Here is a 15,892-nt window from a genome sequence, read left to right as displayed (position 1 = left end):
CAGAAAACACTTTGATGAATTAGTTCGTGAAAACTATAAAAAAAACTATAATCGTAACTAACGACAAGAAATTATATGCAACGAAAAGTGCTACACTTCATTTTATGAAAGAACAATATGCAGCTAATATGGCTTTAATTGAAAAAACTATCCGCTTTTTGAACTGTCTCTGAAAAAACATATTTATGGTTGCATACAAAATTACCAGGTCGTGAATGCTTCATTAACACAGATAGGCGGGCCTGATTAAAGCAGAGTAGATAGTTCATGGGTCATTATGGACAATGGGCATCCACTAATCCCACAGGCCGACCTGGCGACTATGCACTTAAGTCCCCAAACCGTGAACCTTATTATGTCCATGGAGGAAGTGCAAAGTTGGAGGGGTAGGTTTTGGTTCCCAGACTGTTACATCTCTGAAAGAAGCCTGTCTTGTCTTCGAAAGATCACATATTTTTAACGTTTCCCTACTTTTCCAGGAGAGCTCAAATATGTTATTGCTATCCATTCATTCTGTCACATTAATATCTTGTTGCTGAACCGCCTGTTTAAACTGTACAGAGCAAACACGGTCGGTATTTGATTACTTGATTTGCACACATTTCAGCGAAACGCAACAGCGGCTTACTGACAGTTTGAGCTTGTCGCTGCAGGTTGCTACTGTAATCCCCTCACAGCGTCAGCCCGTTCGCTGAGGTGTCACGTGTTGGGAAGGAGCGTAGACTAGGGGAGGTAATTTCGTTCCTTGCCAAATCCCACCTATGTATTCCTACGCAAAGCTGATGTGTCTTTTCCGGAATTTGGAATAATGCGCGCTACAATATAGTCATGTGCGTGTTTCATTTCTACGATTTGCACAGTCATTCAGTGTAACTTTTCGGCACACCAGCATTATTCAATAGTTACAGAAGATGGGAATCACCGTCAAACAGCTGTGCTTTAAAACCGAGAACAAAACAAATAATTTATTCAATGAGCCCAAGATGGCGGTGCTGTGAAACAGAAGCTTTCGGCGACATCAGCAATTTTTTTGGAGAACAACCGTCATGAAACGACAACAAGATCGTGATGCTTCTCCAAGAAGCAAAAGATCACGTTCTTCATACTCAATACCCGATCACGACTCTATGCGCGACAGATTGAGCCCAGACTTTGATCGGCGAGAGAGGGGTGGGAAGTTCAACAAATCGTATCCTCCACGTCGTGATGATTTTGACCGTGGAGAGATGGATCACCCTCGTAAACACTACAGAAATGATCGAATGATGGATCAGGGTTATGCTCCAATTCGTGATCAGTCGAAATCTCACGATTACAGGTCCCTGTGTATAAGTAGTATTCCAAGCAAAATTCCTGATCCATTGTTGAGGGATACCCTGCTCCAGGAGTTCAAAAAGTACGGGGAAATGAACGTGAAAATTACTGTTTCAGGCGACCAACGAGTGGCATATGTTAACTTCCGCTACCCAGAACATGCTCGTGTTGCAAAACATGCAAAAGCTAAGCTTGTTTTGTTTGAACGTCAAGTAAGAGTGGACCCAGTTTTCAATAAACGAACTCGTAGCAACAGCCCAAATAGTGAGTATAATAATCGTGACATGTTCTATGGCCATGCAGGTCGCATGGGGTCAGGTGGTTCCCCTCCTCCGCCCCACATGATGGGAAACAGACGAGGTGGAGGTAGAGGTGGGGGCGACAGGCCCATGCAGCCAGGGAGAGATTTTGTTCCAAGAGGGGATGCAGCAGCGTTTGCTGCTGCTGCCGTTGCCGTTGCTGGAGGACAACCACTTGATCGTCCACGTGCACCAAATGAGAAATTTCCTCATCATTTAGATCATGTTGATCCTGAATTTGATGATAAAGCAACAAGAACGTTGTTCGTGGGAAATCTGGATGTGAATATCACTGATGGTGAATTGAGACGGATATTTGAAAAGTATGGGAGTGTTGAAGACATTGATATTAAAAGACCCCAAAGAGGTCAGGGAAATGCATATGCTTTCATTAAATTCATTAATCTAGATTGTGCACACAAGTCAAAAGTGGATATGTCCGGAAAGTATATTGGAAAGTTCCAGTGTAAGATTGGTTATGGAAAGGTGACTCCAACAACTTGTTTGTGGGTAGGGGGACTTGGTCCTTGGGTAAGTTATGATACACTTGAAAGAGAATTTGATAGATTTGGTGCGATTCATAGGATAGAGTGGCCTCATGGCAAGAACTATGCATATGTACTGTACGATGGGGTTGATGCTGCTACTGCAGCTTGTCAGGACATGCGTGGGTGGCCCATGGGAGGACATAACAGACGTCTGCGAGTGGATTTTGCTGACCCCAACACAATCGCTGCAAATGTGTCGGAGCAAGACAGCCCATACCTGGACCAGGGACGAGGTTTTGAAGTTGGAGAAAAGGGTGGTCCATGGAAAGGCCAAGGTTCTGATGGCCTACCTGACCGAAGATCTCGTCGTGATGATTGGCATGTTTCTGGAGGTGATCCAATGAATGCATATCGTAATCCCGATAATCCACGTGATTCTGAACGAAGGAGAGATGATTGGGATCATTTAAGTGACCATAGTGAGCGTCAGAGACGACCTAGATCTCCAGGTGAGCTGGGTATTCATCGTTCTGGCAGGTCAAGGTCACCAGACAGACCTCGTGAGTTTGGTGGGCGTGAAGGAATGAAGGACCATGATACTTTTCGCCGGACTAGTGGTGAATCAGGAAAAGAATGTGACGAACGAATGGGTCGGAATGGGCGGAGGCTTGAGGGTGACAAGGAGCTCAATATTTCTGACCATGTTGGTTCATTGTCTGATTTAGCTAAGTGTTTACCTGTTGCTTGGAATGGTGCATTGATACTTAAAAGTAGTTCATTTGCTGCTCGTATGCATGTGGTTAGTGGGGATGTGACTATAGTAGACAACTTGATGAGAGACCCAACAACGACAGAATCCCCTGTTCTCAAAATTACTCAACGCCTCCGATTAGATCAACCAAAACTGGATGATGTAGGTCGACGCATTCAGAGCTCTGGGGCACATGGCCATTGTATCCTGTTAGCATTACCAAGTACTGTTCAGAGTTATGAGGACCCAAGTGGATCCATTCAACCAAGACCTCTCAAGAATCTGGTGACTTACCTGAAGCAGAAGGAAGCAGCTGGTGTGATCTCTCTCCCACCCAATCCATCCCAGGACAAGAACAATGTTGGTGTGCTTCATGCGTTTCCTCCTTGCACATTTGGGTACAGCTTTCTCCAGAAGCGTGCACCTCAGCTCCCTGCCGATCCTGCTAAAGAAGACTATTTGGTAGTAGTGGTTGTCCTCGGAGCTGCGTAGTTGTGCTTGGGAAGATCTTGTGACAGACATTATGTCTTTGTTATATTGTTTTTAAAAGCTTTAATTTGGTGAAGCTTCCACCTGAGTTTGTAGGTTAAGTTCTAGATGAACCTTCCTCTTCCTATCTTTTGAGTTGATTCAGAAATGTTATGTCCATTGATGTTTCCATGGAAACCCTGTCAAGTGTCCACTGAATGAAGCCTGTGCCTCCTTGTGTGAAGCCAAAGTGTAGGTTTTATGTGGCTGCAAAAATGAAACATGGTGTCTATCAGTCTGAACTGTTTATACATCCAACCATCCTTGTGATTTACTCTTGCATCTAAATACCTTGATACCCTTGATGTTAGTACACTTTCTTCTTTGTCACTGTGAGAAATTATGTCAGTTAGTCTTGCAATAATTGTTTTTTATGTGCCATACTACTATATGATACAGAATGTAATAAGGACTGGGATCCGATTGTCAGGTCCTTCATGCAGAAACATTGTGTATCCCATATTTATGCAGTAGTTGTCAGGTGTGAAGTGATTGGAACTACCTGTCAGAACACACTTGACTGTGGTACAGTAGTAATGAGTAAGCACCATGAATGGATTTCTTTTTTCAAGAATTTCTGGTAGCCTTCTGTTTGTGTAAAGGAAATGATGAGGTCAACATCAGTTCATGTTTTTGAAGACCCTGAGAACACGTTCTGTAATTGATTGTACTTACTTCTATTTGTTTTCTGTGCATTTGGGATGAAACTGATGAAGCCAAACCAATATTACTGTTTTGTGGTGCAAGCCCGTTGACATAATCTGTTTTTTATATTTTCCATTAGCAATCATTCAGTGGGCAATACAGGCAGGTTTTACATTTAGCTATAGCAGTAAAAATGACGTGATTTACAATAGTCTGAGGTCACATGATTGGGTGATGTTGATAACAAAAACTTCAATGTTGAGCTTCTTGATGGTTTGACAAGATCCCTTAGTTAAAACAGGTCATAAAGAGTTCTGTTGTCGCCATGGTTGCATTGTAAACATACTGCATGTTAAGAGTTGATTGTTTTCAGATGATCTGACTTTTATGTTTGAGACTTGACACAAGGATTCTTGTTATGCACTGTTTATATGATTGTACAAAGCAGACGTCATGGGCAGGTGGCCAGGCACTTAGACATTCTGCTGACTTTAATTCAATTGTAGATACTATTGCTGGTACTGTTACCGCTGCTAGTACTGACTCCACTGCTAATACTGATTTGGTATGCAACCCTGTATTTGTAACTTTATAAACATTTTGTTTTAGTTTTTACAATGATGCTGAGTAGTGGAAGATATCCATTTTAGTACTGAAAAGAATGAATTTATTTGTGTCACGTTTTGTAATTGTTTTAGAAATGTTCTGTATGCTTTCTTGTGTTAATGCCTGAACAGCATGTGCAGCGTGTCTCCATTGTCTGTCACATCTTCCCTTCCTGGTGCTGCAGCTACGTGAACACAAAGGTAAGTCCTCCACCTCAGCCTCTTCCTTACATCTGCCAGTCTGTTGTATCTCAAGTCTGCTGTAGAAATGTGTTCTCCAGAATAGTCTAGGCCAGTGTAAACCTAGTTCCACAGCTTCTCTATGAGTGTCCATGTAGACATAGGTCAGAATCTTCAGCTGTGTGTCCTATGTTGATGAAAGGCAAGGTCTCCAGTGCTGTGTCCTATGTAGATGTAGGTCAGGGTCTCCAGTGCTGTATCCTGTGTAGAAATAGGTCAGGGTCTCCATTGTCCCATTTAGACATAAGTGAGAATCTCCAGCTGTGTCCCATGTAGATGTAGGTCAAGGTCTCCAGCACTGTGTCCCAGATGTAGGTCAGGGTCTCCAGTGCTGTGCCCCATGTAGTTGTAGGTCAGAGTTTCCATTGTCCCATTTAGACGTAAGCGAGAATCTCCAGCTGTGTGTCCCATGTAGACATTGGTCGATTTCCAGCTGTTTCCCATGTAGATGTAGTTAAGGGTCCCTAGTGCTGTGCCCCATGTAGATGTAGGTCAGGGTCTCCAGTGCTGTGTCCCATGTAGTTGTAGGTCAGAATCTCCATTGTCCCATGTAGACGTAGGTCAGAATCTCCAGCTGTGTGTCACATGTAGAGACATATGTCAGTTTCCAGCTCTGTCACATAAAGACTCAAGTCAGGGTCTCCAGTGCTGTGTCCTATGTAGATGTAGGTCAGGGTCTCCAGTGTCCAATGTAGACATCTACAGTTAAATGCCATATGATTCTGCTTAAGGAGTATTAAATCTGGCATGGAATGCCAACAGATGAGAGCTGCTGTGGTGTATTCAGTCCACTCTTATGGAGTGTTGGGGTGTAACAGAATCCGTTCTGTTTATACAGTTTGCATTTTCATCTAATTATTATCAATTAAAATAGGCTTCATCTGTCCTTGCAAAATTGTTTTTTCCAGTGCAGAACTTAAAAACTGTTCTGTATTTCTTCTCTAAACTGGTCTGGTGGTGCACTGGTGCCTCTTGGTAGTTTTGGAATTCAGAACAATCTATTTTTTTTGTGTGTGTTTCCATGGCAACAAGTTTGACTTCAACTGAATTTGGTGGTAGTGCTCTTTTCTGGAGGAGAACTTTAAATCTGTTCACCATTTCTTCTCTGAACTTGGCGCATAGATAGATCTTGTGGTGTACAGGTGCCATTTTAGAGTTTTGAAATTCTTATTATCCTATTTTTTTGTTTCCATAGCAACAAGTTTGACTTTGATTGCATTTGGTAGTAGTGCCCCTTTGTGGAGGAAAACTTAACGACCTTTTAGTACTCTCCTTCCACTTAGCTGTATGCATGCTGATACATTTGATGTCGTCATAACAAGTAGACATGTTCATGAAGAGTAGTTTGCCATTGCGTGCGATATTGATGATTCTTCTTGTGAATTTATTTGGGGAAAGGAAACTGTTTCCCTGATGTTTTAACTAAGACATGCATGATTTTAGCACTGATGTAACCATGGTTACTGTACTTGGGTAGTTGCTGATTAGCATATGGGATATTTGACTAGTGTCAATACTGTTATTTCCACTCTTGATGTTTTCAAGGTAATATTGCTTCATTGTAATATTTGCAGGAATGTCTGTTTTTGTCATTTCAGTTTATCACATGAAACAACATCCAGCCCAGTTTAACGTGTGGAGGTAAGATATCAATGTATGCACTTGTACTGTTGTCTGTGTATTATGTGCCTTGGATCAATTTGAGAACTGTCTGCAAGCAGTCTTTAGTCATGAGTGTATGATGTATTCTTTTACAATTAAAAAAAAAGAATTTGTATTTGTTTCTGAGCTATTTATAGTTAACGTTATTGCTTCACCAGTGCTAGGTCAGTTTTAAATCTCACACGCACACGCATACATGCACACACACATACGCACATACACATACATGCACGCACACATACGCGCACACATACGCACACACACATGCATACACATATTGATATCTCTGTAATATTGCTGAAGCAGCGTAAAACAAACATACCCACTCACTCACTCACTCACCTTGAGAACAGATCTTTGTGTGTAGCAAGTGTAGGAGATAAATCTACAGTGCTATGTCGACACAGGAGAGTGTGATAAGGAAATGTGTCAGCTCAACATAAAATGGTTGGCCCAAAGTCATATGACACATGTACTGATATTACAGACTGGTCATCATTCTGATGTGTTTGCTTGTTAGCCTTTGTACACTGATAAGTGGATAGTACTTTTGCACTCCAGGAAACTACAACTATTTGCATGATTGAACATATTTAAAATCAACTTATACAAGAGAATTGCCTTTTTTGTGGTTACAAGATTATTATCATTGAATACATGCATAATATTTGAGTCTGTTTGCAGTAATTAATCAACAATAATTTTTACAGGTCACGCAAAGTCACAGTTTCAAAGGAGATTGGAGGAGGATTCTGAATAATGAAGACATGAATTCATTTGAAAATATGGATGTGTGAAAACTGTGCCAAATTGAGTGTTGGAAAAAGGAAAGCTTCTGTCATCCAAATGTTCCCTATAATGTGGTTATCTGCTACAGCCACAGTATGAGACTGAACAATGTGCTCCATACACTTTTCATTCCAAGCAGTGAGAGCCAGTCGAAGAAACATGTTCATGGGAAGTGCCATGTGAATCTCGTGAATGGTAGTTTGTTTATACAGTGTTACAAGGGTTGTTGTGTAGTTCCACACAGAGCAATTTTCAACCATGACAACGTTTAGATTTCTTAATGGAAGGAAGTTTCTTTTCCAACAGAAAGTATGCACAATTGCGAAGTTCAACACCATGAATTCTCTTTTGTGAAAATATGAAAGATGTGTTTTGGAAATTCATTGGTTTGGGGGAAAATGAGCTGAATCGCTGTTGTGTTCAAAATTAAATACAAGATGTTGTCAAAGTTGGAAATTAGAATGCTGGAAACTGTTCCTGGAGAGTGTAGGAAGTCGTGCCAGTGATGAGTCTAGCTGCTGCCTTCCCAGTCAAGGCTTTTGTTGGTTTAGGGCTAACCCTTACTCCGCTTGTAGTTGGAAGAGGCGCTTTCCCTGATGATGGCAAGATAATATGTGTTGTGTAATACATGCATGGCATACTCATTAATATAATATAGCCTGTGTTTTTGTGGTATTTCTTTATCCGGAAGGAGCCATGTTGGATCAAGAAATTGAATTAATTATATTTTGTGGACCAGTGCTTCAGTATTGTGACAGATGGTTTTACTTGTTGATTCCCAAGTGATGTGTACTCATTCTTTTAGGTATGTGAAATAAACGTACATGTGTGAAATGAATGTGATTTTGATTGTTTGATGAAATCGTTCTGTGGTTGAGGAAGGCAATCGCTGTACACCAGTGAAAATGTGAAAAGTTTTATTTCAAGGAATTCTCAAAGTTGCTGCTAAGTGACAAAGGTGATTCCTCTCCCTTAGAAGTCAACAAGACAGTATGTAACACTTCAAAACCTTCTTGACTCCATAAAAATTCCATCATTTGGCATCCATTCTTGTAGTGTGAAGTACAGCTACAGTGGAATTGTCCTCTCAAAATTGAACATCAACATTATCCATATGTTGTTCAGGTTTCGGTGCCCCTTGCAGTAGAACAGCCAGTGAATGAGGTGAAACCTGTAACAGGGTGGGTGTGCACTGGTAGCCATATTCGTCGATCCCAGTAACAGGGAAACATGGCGGTGCCTAGATGTGCTTGAAACCGTAATCGCAAGAAGTTTCAGGGAAACCTGACCCAAGCCTTTCATCATGTTGTCCTTGAAATCGTAATGTGTCCTCATAGGAAAACTACAGTGTTTGTTTTATGTCAATGGAAAGGAAAGTTTCCACAACTACCCTGAGTTTTGCTGGTGTTTTGTGTTTGAAGGCATGCTGATGCAGTTCTTCTCCAGGACCTTGTCCATGGGCTTTATGTGTCTCAACAGTGGTTCCACCTGGCCAGGAACTAGGTCCAAGCCTATCTCTATTTGCAAGACTCCCATTTACAGAGCTGCAAATGATGTCCATTTTTTGTTCTGACCATAGGAACAGGTCGAAGTGACCCCTGCAAGCAAGCTTTGATGTGCTTGTTATTCCATGGAGTGGCCATCAGTCAACTGGTCCCAGAAGTGGGGCTGTTTCTACCTGGACCTCGATGTGCCAAAGTCAGTGAGGCAGCCCTGTGTTTACTACCAATATTTTTATGGCTGTGAATTTTTTTCACAGATGTTCCAAACATTTTAAGTATATATTCTTTATTCTTCCTATTGAAGATGATGTTAAGTTTTCAGAATAAAGTATATTTTGTTATCAGATTTGATGAGAGTTTCGATACAGTGAGTATGGTGCCCCTGAGGTGTGTTATGTTTAAATGGGAAGGTGTCTGGACTTATGCCTTGTGTGCTGAACTAGTGTTCCAAATGCTACATACCGAGTCAATATGCGTCTTGGTATTTGTTCCAGGGTGTGACTCGTACAAGTCATGCGTCATCAACTACATGAGCACCTAGGTTAGTTTCAGGTGGTTATAACTCAAACCTTGATGTCTCCATCTATCAGTAGCTAGAAGCTTCTCATCAGTAACAATTCCATAAAACCTGTCACTTACAGGGTACTTGTTATTTCACCCATTTCACTCCAAACTACTATGATTCAAAACTTGAAGATGAATACCTGATGTTCAATTATAAGAATGAAATATAGAACTATGTTATTTACTTTGAAAGTTTTCTTTTACATAATTATTTGGGGAAAAAATACAATATAAGTGATAGAAGAAATGTTCTACTGTAGGTGTGAATTAGGAGTATGGAAGTAACTTTTTGATGATGGGTGTGCCCAGGGTGGACCAGCTTTCAAGACCAGCATGTTTCCCCTGCTGGTTACACAACCTGGAAACATGGACCTGATGTAATTGTGTAGTTAAGTTAAAATGGTGATAGTTTTTACTCATAAAAGTACAGATTCTAGTACGTTTGTATTGGGTTGAATCCTATTGGAAGTTTGAACTCACACCCTCAGTCAGGCACGTACTTGTCAGCACACAAAGTCAGCTGTGTAACACAAGCAATTATGTCTGTTGGCAATGCAGGGAAACAGTAATTCCAAGTATTATAAGCAGAGCATGTGGACACTAAGTAAATAATTCTTAGGCCAGGGTATCAGACGCCAACAGTTTTAGTCGGGCCACAGAGCTGGTTAGATGTAATACTTGCCTGCCTTGTCCAAAACTTACCTGCCCTAAAAAAATATACTAGTTTTACTTAGGGGATTTAGTTCAGACAAACCAAATTACCTGATAGACTATGTAAGGTTTGTATGGTTATATTTTAATTAATTGATAAATCATAAGCCACTAACCTCAGCTTTCAACAAAATGACTTCTAGTGATATTCTAAAGTGAACCTTATTATGTCAGTGACACTTTACTCTTCTTTCAAGCAAAGGAAGTGTCCCTTGCCCAGATTTTGCTGGAAAATTGCTGACAGGAGTAAAATCATACTCACTCAAGCAAATTAATCTGGTGTTCTCAAATGATTTGAAAAGATGAACATTAATGTGATGATCTTCACAAATTATAGTGAGTGAGTTTAGTTTAACAGTATTCCAGCAATATCCTGTGGGGCACACCAGCATGAGAAATGGGCTTCACACACATTGTATCCATATGGGGAAGGCTTTAACCACTAGGCTACCCACCACAAAGAGTAGGTGAGAACAGATCATCATGGCACAGGTACATGTCATCAAACCACTTACTGATGATCTAGTCCTACACTGCTGGTGCACAGGTCACCATGGATATCTGGATTTCCTTCTGTATCTAATAGCAGCAAGTTGGTTGGCTAATCATTGGTTTACACCCAACAACAGTGTGATACCAGTTATTGGCCCATAGATGAACCACAGGTGAGTTTCACATGTAATTTAGACACACTTACTCTAATAAACACTTACTTTCTCTGTAAGACTTGGGGTGGTGGGATAACCTAATGGATAGAGTGTTTGCTCTTCATATGAAGGCTTTGATTTCCCACATGGGTATAATGTGTGAAGCCCATTTCTGTTGTCCTCTACAATATTGCTTAATGTGGCCTAACACCATACTCACCCGCTCATACAAGACTTATGGACCCATGGCCAGTCACATGTAGTGACGAAGTTGGCGATGATGAGTTGCATCCCTTTGGTATGCCAGGAACTGAATGTTTGGGATTTGTTTTGCAGCTTCGCTCTCATCATCATCAAAGTATTTTTCTAACAAATTTAGCGGACTCACACTTTATAAACGCCAATAAGTACTTTGACACACAGGTAAATATTCCTAATGGAACTATAAAGGAAGTAAAATGTGGCCTCCCCAACCTCCATGATCTATCAAAGGATAACATATGTATTGATAACACTGCTTAGTAATGACAGGCAGTAGTCAACCCTGAATACTGAGCTTTCAAACAGTGTGGGCGTTACAAACTCGTGTCTCTGAAGACTAAAGTATATATGGATATACAGGGCAGTTACAACTACAAAATATCTTTAGGTGGTATTCTAAAGTCAACCTTATGTCTGTGAAACCTATTTTCAAGCAAATTAATGAATGTGGTGTTCTCCAATGATTTGTGAAGATTAACATTCATAATAAACAGCGGTGGTGGGGTAGCCTAGTGGTCAATGTGTTGGCTCGTCACGCCGGGTTCGATTCCCCACATGGGTACAATGCGTGAAGCCAATATCTGGTGTCCCGTGCCGTGATATTGCTAGAATATAATTATTGCTGAAAGCGGCGTGAAACTAAACTCACTCACACAATATCAACACGATGTTATTCACAAACCATATGCGAGAACCGATCAGTATGACAGTGGTTGCTCGGCCGAGTTATTCCATTAGGATTCACCTCAGTGATGTGTGTAATGACGACCAGAGTGAAGAACCGAGTCAGAATTAATCTTTCGAAAACCTAAGTAAGAGGCGACTGATCTGGTGGCTGAGGTTGTGCATCGTATCCCATTGGTATATATCGCTGTTCGTGGTATCAAACCCAGGACCGTCAAGTTCAGCGTCGATTGTGTTTTGATCACAGCATACGAAACATACAGCATACGAAACATACAGCATACGAAACAAAATTGTAATGCCATCCTCTCAAATGTGCTTTCAGCTGTTGGGAAATGAAGGTTTACTTGTAAACGCTTCCGTAATATAATATTTCCAAGACGATGTGAAAACCACGCCATTCTCTTTTTCTATTCATTATTTTTTTTCTTGTTAAAATCTTATGACCTTAAGCTAAATGTATGAGTAAATAAACTATGACAGTATGACACCGGGCAATGCCGGCTAGTTTCGGTCTGATAATCCAACGTGCCTTGGAAAATCACACACAAGTAAAATGAAAAAGACTCTTCTTGTCATTCACGTACATAACTGATGAGCGGTTGTTTGACAACACGGGTACGACTCAAATGTTTTCTGCTGGGTGAAACGAGAAAATATTTCCTGTTTCAGATGGGCAGGTGCACGCGAATAAAACATCTGGTTGAGGAAGGAAGAGGGGTACTGACGTCAGCACACCGGAAGTGTGTTCCGTGTGGTATGAGTTGAGCAATACTACCTATTGTTGTAAATCACATACCACACATGTAAACATGATGTTGTATTTAATAAATCTTATGTTGATACAGGACTACATCCACCTTTCCTGAAACGCACGTCATAATACTAAACTATTCGGGTTTTTTGAAATTACAAATGGTGTGTGCAAATTACATCCGCCACAAACACATGCAATGGCAAGTCAAATTTTTCAACCGAAAAACGAGAGCGTGGTAGCAAATGAGGTCAGCTTGGGTATTTGTCACAGTAACAATGAGATACCATGGTAAGGGAGATAACCTTATAGTCAAATCGTTATAGTCAAACGGAAGATGTCGAGAATTGGCGTGAAACACAATGTCGGTAGAACAGTTGTACAACGGCTGCAGATACATACCGAAACATAAGTCTCATTAACCTGTTCAGACACTGACCTACTTTTCAGCCGATCCGAATTTTCTCGTGTGAAAGTGGAAATTGACAGCACAAACAGCTCTGGTTAAACCAAATTCCATTTCCTTGTTTCATAAGGAAATGGAATATACGAATGACTCTTAATTTCAAATTTTAATAACACCGTCTTTCTCTACTTTATGTCGAGGTTCAGGCAGCATATCTTAACTGTGGAATCACAGATTGCCCCTGTTTGATAAGGTCGTAAAATGGTTCACGATGCATCTGGCTCACTGGTTAAACATGTTATGTGTTCTTTACGGTCATTCAGTGTAGTTCTGTGACGCACAATGAGGTTGATGTAATATCAGAATCGTCACAGACAGCCAAAGTTAGCGGCAGAGCCTCGTTTTTAGATTTCCACGATTTCCAGGTTTCCGTGTGTCAGAGCTCGTTGAACAACAGAGCACGCTGTAGGATTGGAAGGATTAGAGGGAGCTCAGTGTTGCAATATGCAAGTGCGTAGACTTATCACATCATACTGATTAATATTTATGCATCCACTTAAATGACATAGTCAAACACTTCTGGACTGGTTATCACAGTAAGTTGCGCAATAAGACGGAACCAAGTAAACAGGAAACGAGACTGTTCTGTAATCAATGTTTTGACATGGAAAACGTGCAGAGCAGTTGTCGATAGAGTATATCTTCTCACGAGAATGGAGGGAACGAGCATCCATTGTGCTGTGAATCCCACTGTGGCTGTAAAGATCGCTGCCAGGGCACCTATTCAGCTCTGCACATGGATAAAGTGGACTATAATCTGTAAAGGGCACATTGCTACTTTACACTAGGGATGGTTCGTCATGCATGGCCAAGGATTGTGTTCAGCTTAGAATCTCTTCAGACTGTAGCACCTTTTGAGTAAACTGACAAAATCGGGTTTCCTATGGCGGTTACGAGAATATCACCTCATCATTATGCAGTCACGAGACAAAACGTCACATTCACTAATCCGAATGGTGCCAAATATATCCCTGGTGAAACACTACGGTTCTGTTTTAATGTTTGACAGTATTTGCTCCTTGTCACTTTATAAAATCAGTCTTCGATGACATTTATCACACAGTTCTTTTATGTGTGTACGATTCCACACGTGACATTTCCGGAAAACTGCTAATAAATTTGCAAATATTTCTACATCTTATGAAACTGGCTATTCTATATATCATATTTTATTGATAGATACACGATGATTGCGGCAATTCTGCCACAGATTCATCCATCACATCGGGCTTCCCTTTCTCACTTCCAAAGGCCATGCGACTGGTTTACAATATTTAAATCGTTGCTTAACATAAATGATGTACATGCATTGGACTACATACTATTTATTCTTGATATTTTATATTAAACACACCTTTCCGCCTTCAATAGTCCAAGGGAGGTAACTCGTGTTAACCAGATCAGTAAAATTCGGAGTTGTCTGTCCAGGGGAAATATGTCCATGTCTGACCAAGAGTTCTTCAGCTTCCCAAGTGAATCGTCCCGGGAAAGGTCTTACAGCTTGCCACGCGGCGACGAAGTTTCATTTGAATGAAAGAGACCAACTTTGACTTGGTATCAACTTGATCGCAATCTCATGCTCCCAGCTAGGCGTCTACGTGTTGTTGTTACCAGAATGTAATACTGTTTATCGTTGTTATTTCGAGTGCCATCAATTCTGGCAAAGAGCAGCGATGGAGTCTTAATCGCGTCTTCGAGTCATAACCCCGCAGTGCCGTGTACAGCAGTACAGTGTTAGGACCAATCAGGACGGCAGTCCACTGTGACTGTCAGACCCCATCGCGGCTCTCCGCTCTATCATCTACCCGATGATATGACACTGCGACATTAGTGTACTCAACATCCGTCCAACAACTGTTATATAAGAAGTTAACAATAAAGTGTTCAATATTTTTTTTTCTTATTGTGATATTGTTAATGGATGTGATTAAATATTTAGATTCATATTTCGATGGTAAAGTGATTTCATATTTTACTGACGTTTCGCTCACTATCTATCGCTTGTTTAACTGTTGATTAGAAACATATAATGTAGCGTCATAAGAAATCACGAGTCGGTTGTTTTATGGGCACAGCGTCTTTACACCATCCTTTACATATTTTGATTGAAACATGTGTAAAACAATCAGAGCCGATGATCCTGGACACGAGTAGCTTTCAGCAATCGTTAAATATAAATAATCTATACCTAACCGATTCCGTCAGGCTTTTGATGAAACCCAAGTTTTGACATTGCAGGCATGCATTTCACAAAATAACCATTAATTATTTTCAGGAACAGTGTGAAAATCAAGTGATAAACAGTTCGTCCGTGGCAATGGAAGTCTCCGCGCGTATTGGTGTCATCTTGATCGATCTGCAGAAGGCCTTCACCCTGGGTCAGTGGATGCAGGCGGTTGGTCCTGGTGATGTCACACGCATCGCGCAAGTGTTCTCCCGATCTGCGGACGTCGTGAAGCATCTCTCTGACGATGTGCCACTCCTGTTGACCCGTTGTCTGTTCAGACGGGAACAGGACTTCGAATTTGACTCTGAAGTCGCGAACAGTCTTCAAAACAAAACCTACACAGAGATTATCAAGCCTAACACTAGAATTCTGGATTTCGATCCAGACGCTGTTAAAGCGTGGATTCAAAAACTCAGAGAAGAAAATATTACAACAGTTTTGATTGGTGGGTGCACGACAACCAGTTGCGTGAGACAGAGTTCTATTCAACTTCAGCAGAATTTCAGTCGGAAAGGTGACCCTGGGTTCGTAGTTGATCTGAGTATGTGTGGAGCTCGCGACAGCAACTATCTTAAGCGATGTGTTTTGTGTATGGAGAAGTACTTGAGTGGTTATGACGTGCGTTGCAAGGGGTGTGAGGAGTCTGGAATGATGTCTCCGGTGGATAAAGCCGTGGAAGATATGACGCAAGCAGGAGTCACGGTTGTACAACAATTTGATTGGTCGAAATATCTGAAGAAAGAATAAATCGTTAT

At 41.1% G+C, this 15,892-nt stretch overlaps 2 protein-coding genes across 2 annotated transcripts; both read left to right on the top strand.

Moving 5' to 3' along the window:
- The first annotated feature begins 681 nt into the window (after positions 1-681).
- Positions 682-8,159, top strand: LOC137295664 (RNA-binding protein spenito-like). The gene is made up of 3 exons (XM_067827130.1): positions 682-4,831; positions 6,469-6,511; positions 7,243-8,159. Exon 1 carries the CDS (start codon positions 1,047-1,049, stop codon positions 3,342-3,344), a length of 2,298 nt encoding a protein of 765 aa, XP_067683231.1. The 5' UTR covers positions 682-1,046; the 3' UTR covers positions 3,345-4,831; positions 6,469-6,511; positions 7,243-8,159.
- Positions 8,160-14,330: 6,171 nt separating this feature from the next.
- Positions 14,331-15,892, top strand: LOC137296175 (uncharacterized). The gene is made up of 2 exons (XM_067827881.1): positions 14,331-14,464; positions 15,186-15,892. The coding sequence occupies exons 1-2, from the start codon at positions 14,441-14,443 to the stop codon at positions 15,882-15,884; spliced, it is 723 nt and encodes a 240-aa protein (XP_067683982.1). The 5' UTR covers positions 14,331-14,440; the 3' UTR covers positions 15,885-15,892.

The sequence above is a fragment of the Haliotis asinina genome, chromosome 9 (genome assembly GCF_037392515.1).
Source record: "Haliotis asinina isolate JCU_RB_2024 chromosome 9, JCU_Hal_asi_v2, whole genome shotgun sequence".
Lineage (NCBI taxonomy): Eukaryota > Metazoa > Mollusca > Gastropoda > Lepetellida > Haliotidae > Haliotis > Haliotis asinina.
The sequence above is the reverse complement of the archived record's forward strand: the minus strand, read 5'-3'. Positions and strand labels throughout refer to the sequence as shown.